This window comes from Pinus tabuliformis, chromosome 2_2, assembly GCF_031772625.1.
Source record: "Pinus tabuliformis cultivar Carrire ecotype Pingquan chromosome 2_2, CPIR1, whole genome shotgun sequence".
NCBI classification, from domain to species: Eukaryota; Viridiplantae; Streptophyta; class Pinopsida; order Pinales; family Pinaceae; genus Pinus; species Pinus tabuliformis.
In genome coordinates this window covers 963,770,170-963,797,421 of record NC_142300.1, presented here as the reverse complement: position 1 = coordinate 963,797,421, position 27,252 = coordinate 963,770,170, and the positions used below count along the sequence as shown (strand labels likewise).

Sequence of the window (27,252 nt, the reverse complement as noted above, 5' to 3'; positions counted from 1 at the left end):
TTGGAGCAGCATGGTGTGGAACATTGCTATAACATGACAGACATCATAAAGAAGTGTAGTGCAACATGTTGTGTGCTTGGTAACAAAGTGCAGCACTGTGATAAAAGGAGTGGCAACGTGATGAAGGCAACATGGTGCAGTATGGAGCAACGATAGTACAACATGGTAATGATGAACATATGGCAGCAGCAAGAACATATGGCAACAGCAAGAAGGTATTGCAGCAACAGGATGATGAGGTATTGCAGCATGCATTTGGGTGCAGCATAGTGCAATGAAGAGCTCAGCATAGTGCAGTAAGAGGAGATGCAGTACAGTGATGGGTACAATCATGATTAGTAAAGCATGATGAGATGCAGCATTGTGAAGATGGGTGCAGCATAGTGCAGCACGATGAGGTGCAGCATGATGACGAGATGCAGCAAGATGATAGGTGAAGGAGTCACCTTGGAGAATCAGTTGAAGCAGCGTGTCTTCAACTGATCTCATGTATCATCTTCTTAGAGATGATCTATGCTCTTATCTAGATAGGTCAAAGAGTTGACTTCTGTTGTAAATGTGTACTATCTCTCTCTCTCTCTCTCTGTTGAACTATTGAAGAACATATAAGAAGAATTGATCAAGGGTTTCCCCACATTGGGGTTTGTCCTTGGCTAGCACCACATCTTGTGTCCCCTTGTCTTGGCTTGTCTTCTGCGATTTATGTTTATGTTTTATCTGCAGTTTACTTTATTGCTGATGAGATTACTAATCTGGAAAAGATATTGAGCTAACTGTGAAAATTGTAATAGCTAAGCATAGAACATACCTAAAATTAACATTTCTTCTATTTCATAATCCATTTAAAATTCTGAAAGATCCAACTAGTGCAACCTAACTTGCATTGTGAAAATCCTTCAAAGTTTGATGCAAATCCAATTAATCTTTAGACTCCATAGCCCAATGGAATTATAACAATTTAATCAACCAAACAATCCAATCAAAAACAATCAGTACAGTAATAACTAGCCTAAAATTCACATAAAACATAGCTAAATTTTACAGAGAGATCCCTCTCTGAAGCTGGCAAGGCTAGATCCATGCTTCCAAAGTGGTTTTGATGTTGTCCTATGTGTTTACTCCCTCAACCTCAAAAACACAAAATGACAACAAAACCATGAGTCCTCAAGTTATCTCATCTAAATCCCTCCACTTGTGAAGATTCCTCAACCGGAATTCCTACTGCAGCAACTGATGATATTACTCCCTATGTTACCAGAAACGAGAAACGAGAAACGAAACAAGAAACGACAACGGTACGAGAAACAGAGTTTGGAGGTTTCACACTCAAGAAACGAGGAGAGAGAAAATGAAAATAAAAATGAAAAATGCAGAGGTAGTTTCAATTTTCAATATAGTTTCAATTGATTTTCTAGCCAAAATTTTATTTAAAAACTAAATAATTTGAATACCAAACTTATGCTTAGCAAATTGACTATTAAATATATGCATTCTTATGCTTCCTAGTCAATTAAGTGTATACATTCTTATGCATTTTGGGCCTTCGGCTAATTATTGTTTCCTTAAAAAAAAAACAAATAATATATATATATATATATATATATAAACAATAAATAGATTTGCAAGAGCCCCGAGGGATAGCTCAAATGGTCGAGTTCCCGTTGATAGTACTCTCCCGGTTTGGGAGGTCACGGGGTCAAATCTCCTCGACGCCCTCGGGGTTAGGCCCGATCTGGCCGAACGGCAGTTCCCTTCGGGTGGAGCTGCCCCGATTATCTACGTGGACATAGCGGCCCACCTCTGGTGCCCCGTGAACCACACAGAAAAAAAAAAAAAAAAAAAAAAAAAAAAAAAAAAAAAAAAAAAAAAAAAAAATAGATTTGCAATTAAATGTGAACTTCTTGAGCCACATATAGAATAGTGTTTAAACTATGAATTTTAACACTATACATGTTAAAGGAAAACAAATCAACTAAAAAAGGGACAATAGTACAAAAATAATCAACTTTCTGTATACTTCGCATAGGCCTCTAGATTATTGAATGAATACATGCATGAAATCTACAATAAAGAGTGAAAATATAGAGTTGAGAACGACCTGCAAAAGAGCCAACTACGACCTGTAAAAGATTTCCCGTAAAATATATGCACTGGTTAACTAAAACGACCGTAGAAAACGGCGTTTCCGTCTGGTCTCGTTTCTTACACGTTTTTACCGGGAACGGTGACAACCGTCCCGTTTCTGGTAACATAGATTACTCCTATTTGTTAAATTCCTTTAAACAAATTACTTGCAATTTCCTATGGAAAATATCGTAATACATACATTGCAGTCTTCACTTAATTAAATTATATGCGAAAACAAGAGACTGAGCAAGAAAGAAAATACAACACAATAGACACCGTTATTTTTGGACAAATGTCCCCGGAAAAACCCACTGTGGAAAAACCGGTGCAGCAGATCTAAGAGTTTATTACACGGGGGCTTCACTGGGGGAGATATACCATACCACATGGGTTCATATTGGGGGATATATATTGAGGAAAAAAAACACAATATATTGAGCATATAATAGGGGGTAATGGGTTTTAATATTGGTAGGTATAAAAAATGGAGCTCAAAATTAACGAAAAAATATAAAGGGGTATAAAAAATGCTAATGAGAAAATGGAAACTTACAATATCTATTGAAAGTAGGGGTCTTTTAAATTGGGAAGGTGTATTGGGTTCGTATTGATAGGGGGTTAAATAATGTGATTTTTAGAGGTATTTTCAAATATGTAGTCAAACTAAGGGTATTGTTTAGTATGCCATGAACGCACGTGCTATGTTATAGGTTCATTGGGTGAAGCCCCCGTGGTTTATTATTATTAAGCAATAGCAATTCTGAATACATCTTCGAATACCTCAAGGGTCATTCAGTTACAGAGAGAAATATTGGCAGAAAGATTTGTGATATTACCTCACACAATCACTGAGAAAAATCCCGGTTGATCCGGTCACTAGATGAGGTGCCTCTAGCAGGCCATGCGCTGCCTCTGCGCAGTGCTCACGCAATCCCTGCGTCAATCCCTCTAGGCACTGCGTCACCCAACCAGCGGATCGATTTGTTGCCCGGAGTCACTACTCTCAACCTCCTAGTCTCACACCCCGACTCCTGGCGTTTGAAATTGACTCTGCTACAAAATTTCAAACTTTCTCTCACCCTTTGCGCTGCCTCTGCATGACATCGGCATGAGAGTTCCTGGAACACTCTCTGCCTCTCTTTGTTGATGATTCTTTGGTTGAGAAAATCTCTCTCTCTGGATGTTATCTTTGCCCCTCAACTGCAAGAAATCTACTCGATCACAATTTCCCCCTGAGAATTTCTCACTTCAGAAATTCGATCTCTTGATCTCTCAGTGTGTTTTCCAAATGACCGTCAAGCTCCCTTAAATAATCTTCTCGTTGACATTCAACAGCCCAAATTAAAAGTTAGTCAATGGCTAAGATCATTTTAGCTTGATCCTCGTCTTCTTCTAGAAGTTACACCCACAATTAGATTAATACCCATTAATATTTTTAATTTCCTCAATTTAGACTTAGGGGCCCATTAAATTTTATTAATTATTTTAATAAAATTGTCTCTGGGTGGAATTTCCCAAACCGCTTTCTAGGTTCTTTGGAATACTTGTGCCCAAGCCTCCTTGCAAAATTTGAGGCCTAGAGCACATCCGATGCTACCCCAAATCAACACTCCCTCTTAGTGAGGAATGTGCTCTAGCAATATACTGTTGTTGCTGCTCTGACTCTAAAACATCATCCTCTGTGCTGCTGATGTTTGATGTGTTGTCCACCAACTACTGCGTTGTCGCTGACACTGCCACTGTCAACACTGCATTCGTACTACAACTCCCTCTCAAGTGTTGCATCCATGATGCTGCTAGCACTGCCACTACAATGCATATTGTTGTTGCTACTCAATCAGCAATAGAAAAGCATCCAAAATTACTGAACTAACAGTGTTCACTGTTTAGTATGATACCACGTGAATGATGAAACTTGATTGTTGTTAGTCTCTGCGCTGACTCTCTAAATATACTACGTTGTTGCTGACCTCTGCTCTGTGCCATCTGCACTGCTGCCAACTCTGCTCTACACTACTTAGACTTCGGCGCTCCTATCCACTGCAACTGTCTCCCCGACACTCCTTGGCACCATCCGACACAGGTCCATCCTGCTACTACAAAACTGGACTCCCGTAGCAGGTATTGATCCAAGAGTTGGACTCCTCAAGGATCTTGCCCATCTGTAGTTCTTTCGAGCTACAACTCCAAATCAGCCCACCTCCCTCTTGGAGGTATCTCGTTTGTTATGGCGAACTCCTCCTCTTCGATCTTCGCGTGCGTAGCCTTCGAATCGTGTTTTTCATCATTGTCCTTCTTCTTGAAAGCACACTAAGTAGCGTAGTGACCCATCTCACCACACTTGAAACACTTGATCTTCGAGACGTCTTTCTTACGTCTTCGCTACTCCTGTTGTCCCTTCAATGCAAGGGCTGCATTATCCTCCTCCTCCTTGGGCTTTGACCCACTGTTGTTGTTTCTGTCAAGTTTGACCTTTACGAAGTCTCTCCTCAGCTCCTCTTGTTTTAGAGCTGCCCACATCTCATCCCAATTTGGCAATGTTGCTCTGCCCAGGATACTCTGGACAAAGACTTGCCACTCATCTGAGACAGAATTGAGGGTTAATCTAACCAAATCTGAATCCTTAGGTATATGCCCCGTAGCAGACAACTCATCACGGGTTTCCTTCAGCTTTGTGAGGAATGGATCCACACGCTGGCCCTTCTGCATCGAAGCAGATCTCAGCTTCTACTCCAAGTAAATCTTTCGCTGCTCGAAAGATCCCTGATATAATGTGGCCAAGGCATCCCACATCTCCTTAGCAGTCCCTCTGCTAGCAATGTGACACACCACGTGATCCTTGACTACATCCAAGATCATCCTCTTAGCCTTCGCCATCTCTGCCTAGTACTTCTTCAGCGGATCTGGATCTGCTGGTTTAGCCACCACGTTGTCGACGTATGTCTCGAGGGCATGCTCATCTAGAAGGAATGACATCCTTGCCTTCCAGATGACATAGTTGGATGCTCCGTCCAACCTGTCCTAATCCCTCAAGCCACTGGTTGCCATTTCTGCCAAAAATAGAAAGTCAAATGACCTCTCTCCTCTGTGTTGTTGTTGGGCTAGCCCAAGCACTCCTTGCTGGAGCTAGTAAAATTGTTTCCCCTTGCTGCTGCTCAGCTCTAGAGAATTTGAATTCCTTGGCTAGGAATTCTCTGAGGAAGAAATTCCCTCAGTCGTGCTTCTCCTCTTTCTTCTAACGATCTTTTGCCCAGCAAACTGCCTGCAGAAAAATCTGCGTCCCACCAGCTCTCCTCACGCTGAGGCTTCAACACTGCTCCTTCTAACCCGGCAAAAATTTGAACTGGGAATCATTTTCTCTGTCGACTCACTCGGAGAGAGATCGCCTCGAACTTTTAGCCCTCCAGCTAAGAACTGCGCAAACCCCTTGGGGTTTCGAACTGCTGCCTCCTGCAGCCTTTTCAAACTCCCTCTTCTGCTCAGCGCTGGATCTACCGACTCGGCTCTTCTTGCTTCCCCTAGAGCTCTGATACCATGTGAAAATTCCTCAACTGGAATCCCTACTACAGTAACTGATGATATTACTCTTATTTGTTAAATTCCTTTAAACAAATTATTTGCAATTTCCTACGGCAAATATCGTAACACATACACTGAAGCCTTCACTTAATTAAATTATATGCGGAAACAAGAGACTAAGCAAGAAAGAAAATACAACACAATAGACACCGTTATTTTTGGACAAATGTCCACGGAAAAACCCAATGCGGGAAAACCAGTGCAACAGATCTGAGGGTTTATTATTATTAAGCAGTAGCAAATTCTGAATACATCTTTGAATACCTCAAGGGTTATTCAGTTACAAAGAGAACTACTGGCAAAAATATATGTGAGATTACCTCACACAATCACTAAGAAAAATCTCGGTTGATTCAGTCACTAGATGAGGTGCCTCTGACAGGCCCTGCGTTGCCTCTGCGCAGTCCTCACGTAATCCCTACATCAATCCCTCTAGGCACTGCGTCACCCAGCCAACTGATCGATTTGTTGCCCAGAGTCACTGCTCTCAGCCTCCCGGTCTCACACCCCGGCCCCCGGCTTCTGAAATTGACTCTGCTGCAAAATTTTGAACTCTCTCTCACCCTTTGCTATGCCTCTACATCGGCCTCTGCGTGAGAGCTCCTAGAACACTCTCTGCCTCTCTCTGTTGATGATTCTCCTGCTGAGAAAATCTCTCTCTCCGGATGCTATCTCTGCCCCTCAACTGCAAGAAATCTACTCTATCAAAATTTCCTCCTGAGAACTTCTCCTTTCAGAAATTCAATCCTTTTGATTTCTTGGTGTGTTTTCCAAATGACCCTCAAGCTCCCTTAAATAATCTTCTCATTGACATTCAACGGCCCAGATTAAAAGCTAATCAATGGCTAAGATCATTTTAGCTTGCTTCTCGTCTTCTTCTAGAAGTTACACCCACAATTAGATTAATACCCATTAATATTTTTAATTTCCCAAGTTTACACTTACGGGCCCATTAAAAAATATTAATTGTTTTAACAAAATTTTCTCTGGGTAGAATTTCCCAAAACACTTTCTGGTTTCTTTGAAATACATGTGCCCAAGTCTCCCTACAAAGTTTGAAGCCTAGAGCACAACCGATGCTACCCCAAATCAACACCAATTATATCCAAGACGAAAGAAGTTAGAGATGAACCCAAAGTGACTGGCCATGGTCCAACCAGACACAATGTCTAGGATGCCTAATACAGGGTTTCACATGGTTGTTACAAGGCTTTTGACTTGTAACCTTGGATATACAATGGTGGTGAAATATGCTGCAAAAATCTGTATGTACCCCTGCTGACACAAGGGGTAACATGACACATGCATATATAATCGTCCATTGTAAAGAGAAAGGGCTGGTTATCATTGTTGTCATTTTTCTGTCAAAAGCAGTGTTGCACACATCGCGATCGGGATTTAATCGGCGCCGGGAAAAAAGCGGAAAAAATCGTTAAAATCGGGAAAAAATCGGAAAAAAGCGGGAAAAAATCGTTTGGCACAAAAATATTCATTTTTTTTCATTTTTTTTCAATTTTTTTAATATCTAAACCATCTACAACATAAAATAAATACATTGACACATAAATATGATAAAAAAACTAATATATAAGATGTTTAATATCATTTCTAGCGCTAAAATCACACATAACATTGAATCATGTCCTGAATAGTAAGTCCTGAGTCCCAAGTCCAACTCAGCCTCAAATATCAACAAAAAATATGATAATGTATCTCATCATGTCATAATGTCATATACAATAAAATGAAAGTCTAATCCTATTGATTTCCTCTGCCCCTCTTGCGAGAAAATGGCACAGCTTTCTCTTTCCCTCTAGATGTAGAAGCTGGTGCCTGTGCTGGTGGAAATGGCAGTGGAGTCTGACGTGCTCTAGAAGCTGAAGAACTAGAAGTAGGAGCTATAGGAGGTAGACCACGTCCTCTACTGGTGGCAGGGGTAGGCTGGGCGGATGGTGTCACCTCGAAACATTACAATCTCCCAATCCTAAAATCCTGAAAAACTGATAAGTCTGCTGGATTTTAAATGAAATCTAAAATTCTACTTTCTCCATATGAAATCCAATGAGGCTGGAACCACTCTCAAACATCCTGAGTCATTTCATGGTAATGTTAAAAATTTAAGTAAAAGGATGAAAATGAAGATTAAGGAGAATGTCACTTTTACTTTAAGAATTTAACATTACCATGAATAGCATATCCATACTAGGGCATAGACTTGATCATTAAGTTGCCCCACTCAAAAATTATTTGTTTCTTTCAAAAAAATTGCATGAAAAAACCCAAAAAAAGTTATAAAACTATGCTGTCCCAAGCCCCCACGATTTTTTTCTTAAAAATCGCGATTTTTTCGATAAAAATCGGTATAAAAAAAAGTGGCGATTTTTACGAATAAAAATCGCGATTTGATCGGGCAGAGGAAAAAATCGCGATTTTCCGATAAAATCGCGATTTTATCGCGATTTTAACAACACTGGTCAAAAGTAGTTTGTTTTCATCCATGAATGCTATCCATAGAGACAGTGCAGCTGAACAGTAGGGTTATAGCTCAGACAGCTCTGACAGCCTGTATTACATAACATTATTGGGCATGAAGGACATTCTATTTTGGATAGTAGGTTTTCTCCCAGCACTCAAGGTCCCACTAATTCCAGTGAATTCTTACTAGGAACATTTTGATGGGCGTACAGCCAATCAAAATAATAGTTAATGTTTTTTCATTGCTGTGTTTATTTTTCGTTTTACTGTGAATGGACATATCAAATATTGGACATGATTATCTCATTTATTATTTTGTTAAGTGACATTTAACTTTTACTCTTTGTTAAAAAACAGTTTGTGTATTGTCTGCTTCCTGATGATTATTTGCTTATTTATACGTGTTTGAGCATCCATGTTGAACATCTCGGTGTCCAACAACCTGTGGGGCAAATGTTAAGTACCAGAATTCAAGATTGTATACTGAGGAGCATAATGGATATAAGAGAATAACTATGGAAAATAGAAAAGCATACTCCGATAATAAGAGTGCCATGGACTGTAAAGAATGTTATAAAAAGAGGATTATATTCCCCAATATATGGGTGGCTACTTCAAGTTGTAACAAAAATTATATGCTTGCATTGCTTATAATAATACAATCACATAAAATACATTATACCAGAGAAGTTGTGAGATTACAATATATTTAGGAATAGATACAGTTCGCTTTATTTCGATATTAAATAGCCATAGGAACAAGAATATGCAGAAAAGCACAAAGTTGGGGTCCATGTAAGATTAGTTTATCAAACTACTTGTGACAGATAAAAAAGATCAACGTCAAAGAAAACTGAGGTTCACTTTCTCACCATAAGAATATTACAAAGGGATAAAAACTTACATGTCATCTCCCAGAACACCACCATGATTTGCCTTGTACAGATTGTAAAGAAATTTCACCCCCTCCCGTTGGTGTTGAAGAAGTCTACAATTAATTGAAGCAGGTACCTGAACCAATATATTCCATTAAGGAATCAGTTTAGCAGTGGTTTGTCACCATGGGTTTACCATGTACCTAAGCTGATTTGTAATCTCCTCAGTCACATTACCTGTTACCCAATGTTCAGAAAGCATCAGGAGTTCACGAGGCATAGAATCTTTAGGTTTGGACTTCAGTCAAAAAGAAATTTCCACAATCAAGAAATCAAGAGTTCTCTGAGATATTTAAGGCAAGACAAAATTTGCCAGTAGGTTGTACAAAAATTAGAGTTGCATGTATAGAAAAAATGTCAAGTACGATTTCAGGCTACTATATTCTGCATTTCAAATCTATTCTTACAATTCAAAGGGCTGGAAAGAAGCAGATCTCCTTATCCCAAGAAAACCTCTGCAAGATCAACAGTATATGTTGCAAATCGTTTAATAGGAACTAGAATCAGAACCAATGTTGCAAATATCCTTTTGGAGAGTAGATTGTTGAGGTTATGGAAAGAAACTTACTGGAAACATCAGGGAAAAATATCTGAAAATTTCAGCAAGCATAAGCTTAGACCTGAAAGCTCAGAAAAATCAGCAACATGAAAAACTTTTAAAATTTTGGAAATATCGAAAGAAACCAGAGATATTTGCAATACTGATCAGAACCCCTTTAAAGTAATAGATCACACAATCATTTCACTTAAGACTCTGACCAAGCAAGAATATCCCAGATATTATTACTTTATTGCATATGTCAATGAACCAACACATCACAGGTCGGACAGTTAAGGCATACGCACATTACCTGAGAGTATTCTCCCCAAATCAGACTATATAATAATCACTCCAATTATTCATTCTCGGTAGTAAGAATTATTTAGTAGTGTTAAAAATTAAAATGCATTAACCAACTGCCATTTATTCCATGAAATTCAATTTAGTTTATCTCTAATTTAGTGACAAGATATCTACAAAAGACATTAGATCGAAAGTTCTACAGCATTCATTAAGATCTTACTTTGCATGAAAGTTTCTGACCAAAAAAAGCATAAACAGCACATGATCAAGTAAGCTTACATGCAATTATGTTACTTTCAACTTCATAAAACTAGAATTTCTGAAATAGATATTTTGATGCATATATGTCAACAAAAACACGTAGAATGATGAATTAGATATAAAAAACATTAAAGACATAGATTGAACCATATAACAACAATCATATGGAAGTTATAATTTTCATCAACCACGTCCACAAGTTAGCAACATAGTAACATACAACATATTGAGTCTCATGATTCATCATTCTTAAAGTTTCAAGCTTCAAAATTCAATAGATAACATTTATCATCATTGATCACCAAAGTTGTACTTGTAAGCTAATTGTAACCATTGCAACAAATAATATCTAACATGAAATGAAATGTTATAAAATGAAATGAAAGGAAACAACTTTCAACTTTCATGAAGCATCATATTCATAATTCATTACCAATGAGTTATAATTGCCAACTTCAAACTTCAAACTTAAATTGTCATATATTGTTTAAAAAAATATCATAACAAATACAAAAGAGTCGATAGTTATTGAAACTACAAGAAACTAGAAAAGAGAAGTAAATCTATTGTCTATTTCTTACGCTTGGGCCTCTTGCCACCACGAGAAATGTCTAATTTTTTAGTCTTGTTGGAAAATCTAGATCTTTGTCATTAATATCACCCTCTAAGCATTAATATCCAGAGGTATCTTTGTCATTACCATTGGATCTGTATAGGGATCCTTTTCATTAATATCACCATCTAAGCATTAACATAAAATAGAAAAAGCATAGCATGTCAAGTCAAGATTTTGTTTGAGTGAGGCGTACATTTTTTGGAGGGTCATGATAGAGGAGTTCGACAACCAATGTCACTAAAATCAAGGTACATAGAGGAATTGGTGTTCTTGATTAAATATGAGTTCCATACCATAATACATGACAAAATTCATGGAAACGTTGCAATCCCCCAATCCTGAAATTCTGAAAAAATGATAAGTCTGCTGGATTTTGAATGAAATCTAAAATTCTACTTTCTCCATATGAAATCAAATGAGGTCAAAACCACTCTCAAACATCCTGAGTCATTTCATGGTAATGTTAAAAATTTAAGTAAAAGGGTGAAAATGAAGATTAAGGAGAATGTGTCACTTTTACTTTAAGAATTTAACATTACCATGAATCACAAATCAATACTAGGGCCATAGGCTTGATCATTAGGCTGCACCACTCAAAACTTATTTGTTTCTTTGAAAAAAATTGCATTTGGAACATTACTGCAAAAAAAAAAATTGCAAAAAAGGCTAAACGCCCCCGAAAAGGCAGGGAGCGCGCTCCCAAAAACACTACCTCCTCTAGACCATTTTCAGGAGCGCGCTCCAAAGCCGCTCCCGCTCAGAGCACGAATTGGGAACGAGAGCGAGAGCGCAACCTTGATTTGGGAGTTCAGGTTCCAGTAAATCTAGTTCAAGTAAAAAAGGTAAAGTTGTTGTGGCAGAGTGGTTCAATGTGCAACGCAAGAATGAGACATAGGATGCAGGGGCTGAATTCTTCTTTGTCCATGGAATATCATTTAATGCCACCTGTTCCCCTCGGTACAAAGAGATGATAAAGAAAGTGATTATTGTTGATCCATCATTTCAACCACCTTGTTACAATAAATTGAGAATAACATTGTTAGATAGAGGGGTTACAAAGATGCAGGGGGTGATGAAAGGCCTTAAAAAATCATGGGTTGAATATAGGAGTTCAATCGTCATGGATAGTTGGAGAAATATTCAACAAATGCCTTTGTTGAACATCATTATCACCTCTCCAACTGGACCATATTTCTTAAGGGCAATTGATTGTACCGAAAAGATGAAGGATGCAACCTTTCAGTACGAGGTATTGAAGGATGCAATTGAGGAGATTGGTCCAACAAACGTAGTTCAATTTATCACATATGCTGCACTAATTTGTAGGTCTACAGGGTTGATGATTCAAAGCAAGTATAAACATCTATTTTGGACTCCTTGTTGTGTGCATGCTTTAAATAATGCACTCAAAGACATTGGTAAAATTTCTTGGATCAATGTTCATTTGCAACCACAATGCCTCTCTAGTTATTTAAAGAATTTATGCTAAAAAGGAGTTCTTGAAACCAGCAAATACAAGGTATGCCACCTACTATATCCTTCTTGACCGTAGGTGCAACATGCCCTAAAGGCCATTGTTATAAGTTCTGAGTGGCCTGCATGTGGGGAATCCAAAACAAGTTAAGAAAAGAAAGTAAGGCAATTGGTGTTGAATGATGATTGGTGGATTGTTGTGAAATACATTGTCTCATTCACTACTCTAATAGTGGAGCTAATCAAGTATACAGATTCATACTCCCCTTGCATTGGGGAAATATATGAGTCAATTGATAGCATGATTGGAAAGATCAAGTCCATCATTGGTCAAAGGGAGCGCTCTTTGGGGTCATTTAATGAACTCCAAAAGTTGATTGAAAAGAGATGGAACAGATTAAACACACCTCTTCATATGGTCGCTTATGCACTTAATCCAAAGTGATATGTGGAGAGGGAAGGCAGAGTTCCACCAATAGATGACCTTGAAGTGAAACAAGTCTTTATTGATGCCATAGAAAAGATGTATACACTAGAGCAAGCAACCATATTCCGTGAACAGTTTCTTGATTTTGCTTTGCTCAGTAGCCCCACTTTCTCTAGAGTCGCAAAGAAATATTTGTTAGGTATGGCACAAAGAAGTCCTAGTGGATGGTGGAGGATGTATGGGGACAAAGCACCAGAAATACGCACTCTTGCTGCGCATTTACTATCTCAAGTTGCTAGTTCTTCAACTACAGAAAGGAATTGGTCTACATTTAGTTTTATCCACTCCATTAAGAGGAATAGGCTTACCTCTAAAAGAGCAAAGAATCTAGTTTATTTGCACAGCAGTCTTCGCCTTCTTACAAAAAAGACACCAAAGTATCTACAGGGACCTGCGACACAGTGGGATGTAGATCCTGAGGATGCTTCACATATTGATGATGATGATGATGGGCCATTTATCCATACAGGATTGGTTAATGTACTATTAGATGACATTGAGCTGCAGTTGCAAACCATTGATGATGATGGGAGAGATGATAGTGAGGCTCAAGCATTTTCAGATAGACTTGATGCAGAAGATACGAATCTCTGAGTAGCTTTAGCCTTCATGCTACTATGGATATTGACTCATACTTCCTTTTTTGTTGTCTTGAGACATTTTGATTTTTCCATTTGGCAACTACACTAGTGACTATATTATTTTGCCATTTTGGTTCTTGGACTATAGTTTATAGTTTATAATTTATAATCCATGGTTTTCAAGACTCTTAATTTAGGGTTTATATTTAAATTTTAGTGACTTGTTCATGTTTTCAGTTTTATTAAATTTTAGTATTTACTTTTACGCTTTAGTTGTTATTTAATTTTTGAAATGATTCATCATGCATCATAGAATGCTTATGTAGATACTAGACAATAGTAGAATGTAGGTTGTAAATTGTAACAGACTAATAGTACTTCTTAAGTTTTGCAATGATGATGAAATTTGTTTTTTTGATGCACAATTGTCAATGACGATCAAATACTATTAGTATTAGTCTTTAGATTTTAGTATTTTATTTTGTAATTTGAATTTCAAAATTAGTAATAGTTCTAATTTTTATATTTTAATTTATCATTTTCTTTCATGTTTATGTTGTATGACTAAATTTTATTTTAATTTTAATTTTTTAATCAATATAAAAATTAGTTGTCACACTCGCTGTCCCAACCTGCCGTCCCCTGAAAAATTTGGGGGTGTGCTCTAGCCATTCCAGAAACTCGTCCCCATAGCCAGTGCAACAAAGGAAATATTGAACAAACCATAAAATGAGATAACAAGATCAAGTGTGTCCAAATGAAAACATCATCAAGTTCAAGACTCATATGTTAAATACAAGGAAGATGTTTGGGTAGATAATGATTACCAAAGAGTAGTTCAACAAATTTAAGTATTATGTTGTCCCACCTACAACCCAACTTTGATAGTGGACTCAATAAGCAAGGAGAATACTACAAAGTACAAATTACCAAAACTATATAGCATACTCACAAGATGTTTTGGAGAAAGCATGGGGCAACTTCAACACAAAATCATTATAAGTCAGTTATTATTTAAATTTCAAGTGTCCCTACATATAAATAGATTCATGAAGAGACAAGATTGGCTCAGGGTTGTGAAAAGCATATAAATTTTTTATAATGGCATTTTCATATTACCCTTTAAGTCTTAAATTGTTGTAAGGTATACACTTGCCATGGATTAGAATGTACAATATACATCTAATGTCAATAAGACTACCGAGGCAATACTTGGAATGAATTATGTAAGGAATCCATGTTCAAGGCCATGTTTTGCAAGTATTATGGTATGAGTTGCCATGTATGAATATCCATGTTAAAAGATGGTAATTGCATTGCGAATTTGAGAAAAGCTTAGCCTAATGTCAAGTACAGCAATGATATTTAAACCAATGTTTCAAATATCATTTTAGGGAATATATTGTCGAGGGTCTGGATATAAACTTATCAAAAGTGTCAAGAAAGATATCATAAATTATCGAAAAATATTGACAAAGCATAAACCATGGACTAAAGAAACATGTAAATATATAGAAAACATCGATGACTTGGAAAAAATAAGAAACACTATGAGAAATGAAAGATATCTACAACATTGGTTTAAAGTTTACCTATTAAGGCCTCTTAATTGTACTAAAATATAACCTTCATAGATGGCCATATTGAACAAAAAATATTACATGTTTTTTAAGGAGATTATACGAAATACTCATTCACGATTGGTAGTTACTACTTATATCAACTTTATTGTGTCAAGAAGTGCCTTTTTCCACCCAAGTGGGATGGGGTTAGGGAGATCCATTAACTCTTCATGTGTATAATAGTTTTTAAAAAAAAATTGGACATCAAAAAGAGAAGGTTCACCAATTATGTGTTTTTATGTTACAAGTTGTGAAAACAACGAAATTTGTAGTGTAAAGAACTTGATACCTCTCAATACATAACAAAGCCGAGGTTAAGAAGGATTTAAATTGATTTTGTATGCCACTTTCTTGAGCATTCTCTGTTGGGTCCCTATAATACTAGTGATTACCCCATTACTATTGTAGTTATACCCCTTATTTATATTGTTGTGCCCCTATTACCCCCATATTGTTATTTCTGTGCCCCATAGAATCCCTCTATTGTTATTTTTGTGGCTTTATATTATTATTGTTAGGTCGGCTGGATTATATTGTGACTCCTTAGACTCCTATATATAGAAAGGAGGTTTTGTCATTTGTATCATCCAAGAATTGTTCATTTATGTAATGTAAAGGAGGTTGCCCCCTCGAAGAGGCTGAATTCTAAGGCGTGGATCTCTCTTTTCTATCTTTTTGTGAGCTGGTTTCATAACATTTGGTATCAGAGCTTTGGATTCTAGGGTTTCGCTGCTCCAAACAGGTCATCGTGGCATTTTCGCTATAACTTTTTTTCTGTGACGTTTCAGAAGTCGCAAAAAAAACCCATTTGAGAAGAAATCGCGCTGAACCTTGGGTCCGAATTTCAGAGCTTTTCGCGCGATATTGTCGGAGATATGATCTGAGGAAGTTGGTCTTTTTGCAGACTCCTGAATTACATTCAAAACAGGTGACCTGGGGAAAATCGTCATAACTTTCTTTCTGAGAATCGGATTGAAATTTTGTAAGAAGGTACAGAAAGAGGACGGACTGTAGTTTTCTTTATATATTTTTCAGAGTCAAAGGTTGAAACAGTGACTGTGGCACTTCATACAAGTTCGCTCTACTGAATAGTCTATAATCAAGTCACTGTGGGAGATTTGCATAACTCTTTCTTGGAGAATCCAATTTGGATCAGACTTGTGGCATTGGAAAGAGGACATAGAGGCTACTACAGGTCAGAATTTCAGAACTGGATGATTCGAAATTACAGAGATACATCAGATTCAATATCAGGCTTCTACAAAGTAAAAAAAGGTGTGTAGTTTTTTTTTAATTTTTGCATAAGCTTGGTTTGAAGGAATTCAAAGGGCATAGTAAAGCATTATTATCGGTAACTGATGCCCCGAGGAAAGAAAATGCAAACACCTAGTAAGGAACCTGAAGGCTCTAGCATGACTCATGAAGAAGAGGAAGAAATGCTACATGATATATCAAAATTACAAGAACAAGTGCAACAAATGTCACGCTCACAAAAGCTAACAGATGCTAAGATAAATGGCGTGGAATCTAAGATAAGTGGCGTGGAATCTAAAATAAAGGGCATGGAAGCTAAGATGGATGATTCGAAGACAGATTTGAAGAGAGACATGGCAGATTTGAAGACAGATATGGAAGAATTGAAGAAGTTGCTACAAGAAAAGTTCACTAATGGTGAAAAGGTAGTAAAGGAAACTCATGATGAGAACAAAAGAAATGTTAATCATGATTCCATAGACTCTAATGTTGGATCGAAGAATCACCATATTCCAAAAATCGATATGAGGAAGTTTGATGGCAAGGATCCCGCCACATGGATATTACAGATGGAGCAATTCTTCGATCTCAATAATGTGCAAAACACACAAAAGGTACGTATGGCAACTTTATATTTGGAACCAAATCAGTTTGTATGGTATCAATGGCTTTGCTCTCGTAAACAATTTATCACTTGGGCAATTTTTACGGAAGAATTGATAGCACATTATGAGGATACAAAAAGCAACACTTTTTTTAGCCAATTGATAAGTCTCAAACAAAAGGGTTCAATAATGGAGCACATTGAGGAGTTCCAAAAATTGAACATAAGGGTAAAAGATATTCCAGAGGAGCATAGGATTGATGTGTTCATAGGGTCTTTAAAGGATAATATCCAACATGATGTTCGCCTTTGGGAACCTGATTCATTAGAGAAGGCATTCAGGTTAGCAAGAAAAATGGAAAGCAAAATTATGGCAACCAGGAAGCATACCACTCACAACTATAAAGACGGAAGTGTTGTTGCCCCTAGTCTTCCACAACCTATAAGGTTGACACCACAACAATTGGAAGAAAAAAGAGCAAAAGGGCTTTGTTACAGTTGTGATAGCAAATACACTAAAGGTCATAAGTGTGCTGAGAAGAAATTATTCTACATAGATTGTGAAGAGGAAGAAGAAAAGGAGCAAGAAAGGTCAAAAGAAGAAGATATACTCCAGGAACAAAGCCTAGATGAAGAACAAATAAATCCGACCATATCTTGTAATGCATTGGCGGGAATTACCACTCCTCAAACCATCAAGATAGAAGGACAAATCAAGAAGAAAAAGGTAATAGTGTTGATTGATTCAGGAAGCACCCACAATTTTATTCATTGTAGGGTAGCAAAAGAATTGAATTGCTTCCTATATCCAGCACCAGAGTGTCAAGTGATGATTGCAAATGGAGGAACAATAAATTGCTCTGGAAAGTGCCATAATATCAAGCTATCCATGGGAGAATATGTATTGACTAGCCCAATGCTTTCCATTCCAATGGGAGGTGCTGATGTTGTACTAGGAGTCCAATGGCTACAATCCTTGGGTACAATAGCTTTTAATTTTCAAGAACTTTTCATCAAATTTTCTTCGGAAGGAAAGGAAGTTGAATTAAGGGGTATTGCAGGGAAACCAGGAAAGATAATCAGCTCTAATGGTATGACAAAGCTTCTAAAAAAGGAGCAAAGAGGTGTAATTGCACAATTATGTTCGCTAGATGTTTCCACATTGGAATCATCTATTTCTCCAGATCTCCAAAAAGTCTTGGACAATCATTCCAAGGTATTTGAGACTCCCAAAGGTCTCCCACCTATGCGTGATCATGATCATGCTATTCATCTGATTCCAGGAAGTGTTCCTCCAAACATCAGGCCGTACAGATATCCCTATGTCCAAAAAAGTGAAATTGAACGTATGGTTGCAGAAATGCTAGAGGCTGGTATAATTCAACCGAGTCAAAGTTCTTTCTCAGCTCCAGTAGTATTGGTGCACAAGAAGGATGGATCATGGCGCATGTGTCCAGATTATAGGGAGCTCAACAAGCTCACTATTAAAGATAAGTTCCCCATTCCTGTCATTGATGAATTACTGGATGAATTGCATGGATCAATTTACTTCACCAAGTTGGATCTTCGTTCGGGATATCATCAAATCAGAATGAAGATTGAAGACATTCCAAAAACGGCATTTAGAACTCATGAGGGTCATTATGAATTTTTGGTCATGCCTTTTGGCCTTACCAATGCACCTTCAACATTTCAAGGTTTGATGAATTCAATTTTCAAACCATTCCTTAGAAAATTTGTGTTAGTATTTTTTGATGATATACTAATCTACAGCAAGTCTTGGAAGGATCATGTTGAACATGTTGACAGGGTGCTACAACTATTGGAGGAGAAACAATTATATGCAAAAAGATCCAAATGTTTCTTTGGAGTCCAGGAGGTGGAATATTTGGGTCATATTGTATCTCATGAAGGAGTTAAGGTAGACCCTAGCAAAATTAAAGCCATTAAGGAATGGAAAATCCCCACATCCATAAAGCATCTGCGAGGATTTCTTGGGTTGACAGGGTATTATCGCAAGTTTGTTAAGAATTATGGGAGAATAGCAGCACCTCTAACAACATTATTGAAGAAAGATTCATTTTCATGGACTCCGGAAGCAACAAAGGCCTTTGAACATCTTAAAGAGGCAATGTGCCAAGCACCGGTCTTAGCTACACCGGACTTCACAAAAACCTTTATTGTGGAATGTGATGCTTCAGGAAATGGAATTGGTGCTGTTCTAATGCAAGATGAAAGACCCATTGCTTTTGAAAGTCGTCCAATCAAGGGAAAGTTTTTAAGCAAAGCTATTTATGAGAAGGAAATGTTGGCAATACTCCATGCACTTAAGAAATGGCGACCCTACCTAATGGGAAGACACTTCAAGGTAAAAACGGATCATGATAGCCTTAAATACTTTTTAGAACAAAGATTATCCTCTGAAGAGCAACAAAAGTGGGTCACAAAGATGTTGGGTTATGACTTTGAAATCATCTACAAAAAAGGGAAGCAAAATGTGGTGGCAGATGCACTCTCAAGAAAGGATGAGGATGTGGAAGCATTGTTGTGTGCCATTTCTATTATCCAACCAGATTGGATAAACGAAGCAAGGGAGGAATGGAAGAATGACGAAGAAGTGTGGGCACTTATTCGAAAGCTACAACAAGATTCCAGTACTTCTGATACATTTAGCTGGAAAAATGATTCGTTATGGTACAAAGATCGCTTATACCTCTGTAAGAATTCCCAGCTAAAACAAAAGATTCTTATGGAATTGCACACTTCTCCCTTAGGAGGGCACTCAGGATTTTTAAAAACTTACCACAGGGTTAAGAAGGAATTTTTTTGGGATGGCCTTAAATCAGATATTCAAAAGTTTGTGGCGGAATGTTTGGTTTGCCAACAAAATAAAGTTGAAACAATTAAGACACCGGGTCTATTACAACCTTTATCCATTCCAAGCCAACGTTGGGAGGAGGTTTCAATGGATTTTATCACAGGTTTACCCAAGTCTGAGGGAAAGAGTGTCATCATGGTGGTAGTTGACAGACTTACCAAGTATGCACACTTTTGTGCATTATCACATCCATTTAAAGCCAGTACAGTTTCTACTGCATTTATGGAAACAGTTCAAAAGCTACATGGAAACCCAAAGATTATTGTAAGTGACAGAGATCCCATTTTCACTGGAAATTTTTGGACAGAATTATTTTCTTGTCTTGGTACTCAGTTAGCTCATAGCTCATCTTATCATCCTCAATCTGATGGGCAAACTGAGATAGTAAACAAATGTTTGGAAGGATATCTTCGTTGCTTTGTATCTGATAAACAGACACAATGGGTCAAATGGTTGCCTCTGGCTGAATGGTGGTATAACACTTCCTTCCATACAGCAACAAAAATGACCCCATTTATGGCACTTTATGGGTATCAACCACCATCCATCACATCATATTTAAGAGAAAATTCTAAGGTTCAGGCAGTGGAACATCACATCGAACATCAACAACAAGTCCTCCAACTCTTAAAGGATAACCTCGTGTTGGCACAAAATAGAATGAAACAACAGGCAGATCAACATCGCAGTGAAAGAAGTTTTGATGTAGGTGATTGGGTATTCCTACGGCTACAACCATATAAGCAAATGTCCCTAAAGCAAGCTAAGAAGGATAATAAATTATCACCAAAGTATTATGGTCCGTACAAGGTGTTGCAAAAGATTGGTACTATGGCATACAAATTGGAGCTTCCTGCAGCTTCTCGATTGCACCCAGTTTTCCATGTTTCATGTTTAAAGAAGGTTATAGGTGACAAGCTCCCAATTCAAACAATATTGCCAGAACTTGACGAGGAAGGAAAAATTATATTGGAACCGGAAGCAGTCACAGAAACAAGAACTCGACAGCTACGAAATCGATCAATTTCAGAGTATCTTATCAAGTGGAAGAACTTATCCGCTGAAGATTCCACATGGGAGGATGAGAATTTTATGCAGAAGTATCCAGAACTACTCAAGCGTTGAGGACAACACTTTTTTGAAGGAGAGGGGCATGTTGGGTCCCTATAATACTAGTGATTACCCCATTACTATTGTAGTTATACCCCTTATTTATATTGTTGTGCCCCTATTACCCCCATATTGTTATTTCTGTGCCCCATAGAATCCCTCTATTGTTATTTTTGTGGCTTTATATTATTATTGTTAGGTCGGCTGGATTATATTGTGACTCCTTAGACTCCTATATATAGAAAGGAGGTTTTGTCATTTGTATCATCCAAGAATTGTTCATTTATGTAATGTAAAGGAGGTTGCCCCCTCGAAGAGGCTGAATTCTAAGGCGTGGATCTCTCTTTTCTATCTTTTTGTGAGCTGGTTTCATAACATTCTCCTTGTCGCTTTAATATTTTGTAAAGATGTTTAATTGTTCAACTGATTTATGGTAAATGTATCGCATAATCAATAAACCCTATCACAAACATGTCGATATTAGATTAGAACCTTATCATAATTGTTCGGCACATATACACAACATACTTATCATGTAATAGTTTGAAATTTTAATATTTTATTTGTGGAGGCCACTAGGACCTAAGTAGATCATTTGGTAGCCCACCTTTTAGGCAAGCCACCTTCAAGCGTAGTGGTTTTGGCTTCTCATATTGGGGCAATGGTTTTTAGCCACCTATTTTGAGACCCTAGTTTGGTCAAGCAACCCATCTATATGGGCTCTTGTTTCCAATGTGCCTCTTTTTATCAATTTTAATATAAGGTATCTACTTTATTGGATAAGTTCTTCCTCCAATATTGTTTTAGGTTTTGCAAGCACAAACATTGTGGGTGTGCAAGCACCCCCACCCCTTTGTATTCTAGCACATATCACATTCTATGTCTCTTAACTTTTGTGGATTACTTTGGTTGTTGTTAACCAATAATAGCAATGTCTCTATCTATGCCTAGAATGTCCATTACTTAGGTGTATATTATTGGAATTCTTGGTTTGTTGATTAATAGAAATCTTCATTTTGCATTTCAAATAATACTGTCTCCAATGCAATAGGAATGGCCAAGTATGGTAAGTCAACTCAACTCATCAGCTTGGTGAGCTAAGATGACATTTCAGTCAAAAATTAACCAATTTTGGTCAAACTTGACAACTTATTGCCACGTTTGTCAAGTTTATTTTCCATAAATTTTTAATATGTCGAATTATTGCCTAGTTTTGCAACGGGCTATGTCGAAATGCCAAAGTTGATTCTCCATTTCATATTTGCCAAGTTGTCCAATCCAAATCATGTGACTATGATTGCATCCAAGTTTTATTGATTTAAATGTGTTGCTTATGACTTAATGATATTATTTCGGATGGGTTCTATCAAGAAGGCCATAGCATCAGACTAAGATTGACATGTTCACCATAGTAATTTCATCTTGCACCCTTGAGAGGAGTTTCTTCTCTGTTTACTAGCTTCTCTAGTTCATTGATTCCTTTGTTGATACTACCAAATGAAGAATTGTTATTGATTATCCTATATTTGGAACCTGTTACCCACCATTTTGTGGGTGATATCCCTAGGAGAAAAGTTCTCCATGATGATCCTCAGCCGATAGCCAGCAACCACCATCTAGCTCATTGTGCCATTTTTCTCTGCCACCTGAGCCAACCATGTGGTCCCTCACCCATCTATCATGATCGTATGTTTGAAGGTGGGCCTCCCAGACCTAAAGGTGTGCCTTGTCATTTGGTGATTGAGTATTTTAGTTTACTTATCAATGGAAACTCTTGGACATGGATTAATGGGGGGATTTAGCGGAAAGAGTGGACTAGGTTTGTGCTCTTGTCCCCTGGGCCTCTTGTGGATGTTAACCTTGGACCCTAGTCCCCTGGGATCTCTTTTACTGACCTTTGGGCTTTAGGGATGGTACTACATGGGAAACCCTGATTTTGGTTATGTGGTCCCACTCCCCGATCCACATATATCACCCTCCTTCCGCTCATTATAATCTCATTCATCACTCCTCCCACCTCAGTCCACATTCCTCCACTGGGTCCACAAAGGGTCAACCACCCCCTCCCCTTTGCCCACACCTTGGGTCGAGCCTGGAACGATGCCCGGAGGTTGATGCAAAAGAAAAGAAAAGAAAAAGCATAATTGGTCATATTCAACAGGAAATCATACGACAAAATGCAAAAGATGACTGGGACAAACACATTTAGCACGTGGGAAAAACCCAATACATGAGTTTTGCCCCCTTCCATGGCCATCACCTTGGTTCCTATAAGCCCTAGATGAGCCTCCTCTATCATTCAGGAACCCATGATTGTCCCAACCCCTCGTGGGCGATGAACTTCCCCACCTTAAAAGGGGTATCCAATGTTATACTTACACATCATGCTCTCATTCCTTTGAGCCCCAAGCAGTTAACCAAAGAAAAATCATAAAAGGCAAAAGGCATATGAAGAAGGGTAAAAAAATCAAGGTCGGGGTAACTCATGTACCATGATTGCTCCCTCCTACATATCATTTACCCAAGTATGGGCTTCCCTTTCATTAGCTACCCTTGTACCAAGTCATGTGACCCAGGTTTTCCCCTTCATCCCCTACTCGGTTCCATCCAGGGTTGCGGGGGAGCAGCTCGCCCCCCCCCAAACCCGCTCCCGAATTGCACTCCCTTTGGGAGCGACCAGGGAGCGCGCTCCCAAAATCGCTCCCATCCGGGAGCGAAATTTTCACTCCCTAGCCTTTTTTGCAATTTTTTTTTTGTAGTAACATTCCAAATGCAATTTTTTTCAAAGGAATAAATAATTTTTTAGTGGGGTAGCCTAATTATCAAACCTATGGCCCTAGTATTGATACAAGATTCATGGTAATGTTAAATTCTTAAAGTAAAAGTGACATTCTCCTTAATCTTTATTTTCATCCTTTTACTTAAAATTTTAACATTACCATGAAATGGCTCAAGATGTTTGAGAGTGATTCCGACCTCATTGGATTTCATATGGAGAAAGTAGAATTTTAAATCTCATTCAAAATCCAACATACTTATTAGTTTTTCAAGATTTCAAGATTGAGTGGATTGCAATGTTTCCATTGGATTTTGCCATGTATTAGCGTATGGAACTCGTATTTAATGAAGAGCACCAATCCCTCTATGTACCTTTATGTTAGTGGCATTGGTTGTCGAACTCCTCTATCATGAACCTACTAAAAATGTAACCATCACTCGAACAAAATCTTGACTTGACATGCTATGTTTTTTCTATCTTATGTTAATGAGGGTGATATTAATGACAAAGATCTTGATTTTCCAACAAGACTCAAAAATTAGACATTTCTCGCGGTGGCAAGAGACCCAAGCATTAACAATAGATAATAGATTTACTTGTCTTTTCTAGTTTCTAGTTGTTTTTATAATTGTTGGCTCTTTTGTATTTATTATGACAATTTAAGTTTGAAGTTTGAAGTTGGCAATTATAACTCATTGGTAATGAATTATGAATGTGATGCTTCGTGAAAGTTGAAAGTTTCATTTCATTTCATTTTATAACATTTCATTTCATGTTAGATATTATTTGTTGTAATGGTTACACTTAGCTTACAAGTACAACTTTGGTGATCAATAATGATAAATGTTATATATTGAATTTTGAAAGCTTGAAACTTTAAGATTGATGAATCATGATTCAAGAGACTCAATATGTTGTATGTTATTAACTTGTGGACATGGTTGATGAAGATTATAACTTCTAGATGATTGTTGTTATATGGTTCAATCTATGTTTTTTATGTTTCTTATATTTAATTCATCATTCTACATGTTTTTGTTGACATATATGCATCAATATATATATATATATATATATATATATATATATAGATATATATTGATGCATATAGGATTCTCTCCCAAAGTGAGAGCTTCTGAAAATGTCGCTCCCGCTCCCATTTTCGCTCTCGGTCCCAAGTAACCTTGGTTCCATCACTTTATCACATGCCATCGCCATTTGAAAGATGTACCATGGACATACCACCCCCTTTAGAAGCAAAAACCACCTAATAGGGTGTTTGGTTAACCCCCCTTTGAGCTTGGAGACATTTGCACATGCCAAAGCCCACCATGGAAGGGCATGCCATTATGAAGTGTCTACCTGTTTTCCATGGTTTGTAAACTCTCTTACTTGATTTCTTTAATGACTTGGTGTACTGGAGGGCAAGAAGACACATTGGATCTTATGCAGGATTACAGATGGTCTCCATTTTGGGTTTGGTCTCCCTATATGGGGTCCTAATTGTCCAAAGGGTTACATTGACACATGCAGGGTGTGTGTAGAGAGTCATGGGCCTCCACAGCAGCAAACAACATTCCATTGATCCCTAGAGTCATTTTGAGATTGCTCATGGTTCACCTATTAGACAAAGAAGATGCACCTGGTTCACCATGCCCAACTGGCTCCACAGTTGCCAAATACGCTTGGCAGATGGTCCTGGATCTATATGATGATGTGGCATCACTTATATCATCATCCTAGCCCTTGCAGATGGCCTACAGGCATCTTCGAACTGTTTGGAGACCCATGAGAACATTTGTGTGCCCCCACATCCATTTGGGAGCACCACAGGATTATTACTTGGAGAATAAGGGGCCAACCCCTTGTCCGTTACCTTTGGGAGTCTTATTTCACATTATGGTACCCATGGACTTCATTAGGCCTCCTCTAAGGCCCAACGACACATGTTATTGAGCATTTGACCCTCTTGAGAGGCTTACTCCTTTATTTATGAGCTAGTCTGGTGGGCTTGTCACCAAAACGTTGTTATTATGCACATTATTTTATTTTAAGGGCTACATTAAGATAAAATTAGCTAAATCGAATTCATTAGGCATTGTATAAATAGATGATGAGTTAATTCATTCTCGAATCTCTCATCATCACTTGGATTTGGAACTAGTATCTCTTTAAAGATTTTTGCTATCCTTTTTGGAGGACGAATTTTTGGAGCATGGAATGAATTTTGATGTTTGGATAATTTTCATACGTCTTGGAGCTTCTTGATGGCAAGTTTTTGGATGGTTGGATATATTCTTATACATGTAAGTACATTGTAATGCTATTATTTCTTTCTAATTTTGTCACATACATTGTTGTTGGGATTTCGCTATAGTAGGCCTTATTTGTTGCATCTCTTATGCGAAGTTGTGGAAATTTTGATTCTGGATAGTGAATGCTTCATGTATGGGCCATGTATAATGAATGAATGTTCCTAGGGATGTTTCATTACTGAAATTCATCTTGACAAGCCATTTACCTTGCAAAACAAAGTATAAAGTCTTTGGAGTTGCTTTTGTTGGTGCCCTGGTGCCAAGCAATGTTGTCTTTGGGGCCTCCTTGACCTAGAAAATTCAAAAGTTGATAGTCATAATTCTACGTGACACCAATCTCCCCAAAGGAGTAGGCAATGGTCCACTCAAAGATGATCACCTTAAACCTATTTTCCTTCTCCCCTTCCTCTTCTTTAGGTCTAGTCTTCTAGGTCACCTAGGGCATCAATTATCTCACGATCTAACCATCCAAATACTTTGATTTTTATTCCACAACTGTGCTGGTGTGTCCTCAAGAAGCCCTCCAAATTTCATGAGATTCCAACGATAGGATCTTAAGATATCGCAAGCCCTAGCTCAAAAACCAATTCTTGCCCTAGGTTTCCCTTAGACTAGAAACCCCATTGGGATCCTCGCATTGCCTTTCATTGAAAATTCATTCCTTGATCCCTTCCCCTCCCTAATTAGGTCAAGCATATCATTGGTTGCTAAATCCTATCCCCTTCACTGAACCTCAGGTCCACTTGGTCTCGTGTGGTCCCTTGCACTATCAAGGTTAATTCTTCAAAGATCATCTGGAACCCAAGTTTCCACAAGAATTCTAGGACTTAGGGATCTCCTTTATAAGACACATACTCAAAACCTAACCCTAGAAATTTTCCCCAAGCCCTTCCTAAAGAGCCTTTCATCTTGTCTTCCAAGACAAGCAAGCCACATATTTGAGCCTCTCTTGTGAATAGGCTTCCAGGATCACCCCTCGCCCTATCATTGATCCAACCATTTCGTGATCCTTATAACAACAGGTCTCCTCCCATCGATGAAAATCTAAAAAAGCAGGAACCTTAGCCGAGGTGACAGTGGGTTATCGCTCCATTGTTGCCCTTGGCATAGTAGTAACCCTTCAAGGATCCCCTTTTAGGACCCCTGCTAGTTTGAGTGGTAAAATAACCTAGAAAGAGCATTGAATAATTAGTTGTTGATAGTATTTGGCCACATTTCTATTCCACAATTTAGTGGAACCAGATAATTGAAAACCAAGAGGAAAAGTAAAATATGAGTGGCCCTTGGTTAACTAGAGAGGTTGATGGAGTAT

The 27,252-nt window shown here is 38.0% G+C and overlaps 1 protein-coding gene across 2 annotated transcripts in view; it reads right to left on the bottom strand.

Annotated features, from left to right (window-relative positions):
• LOC149196433 (switch 2-like) overlaps positions 1 to 27,252 on the bottom strand; it is a 150,743-nt gene that overhangs the window by 121,795 nt on the left and 1,696 nt on the right. For both annotated transcript variants that reach the window (XM_089405553.1, XM_089405554.1), the window contains exon 2: positions 9,086 to 9,192. In XM_089405553.1, coding sequence (XP_089261679.1) covers positions 9,086 to 9,192 — 107 coding nt within the window. The remainder of the gene's footprint in view (positions 1 to 9,085; positions 9,193 to 27,252) is intronic.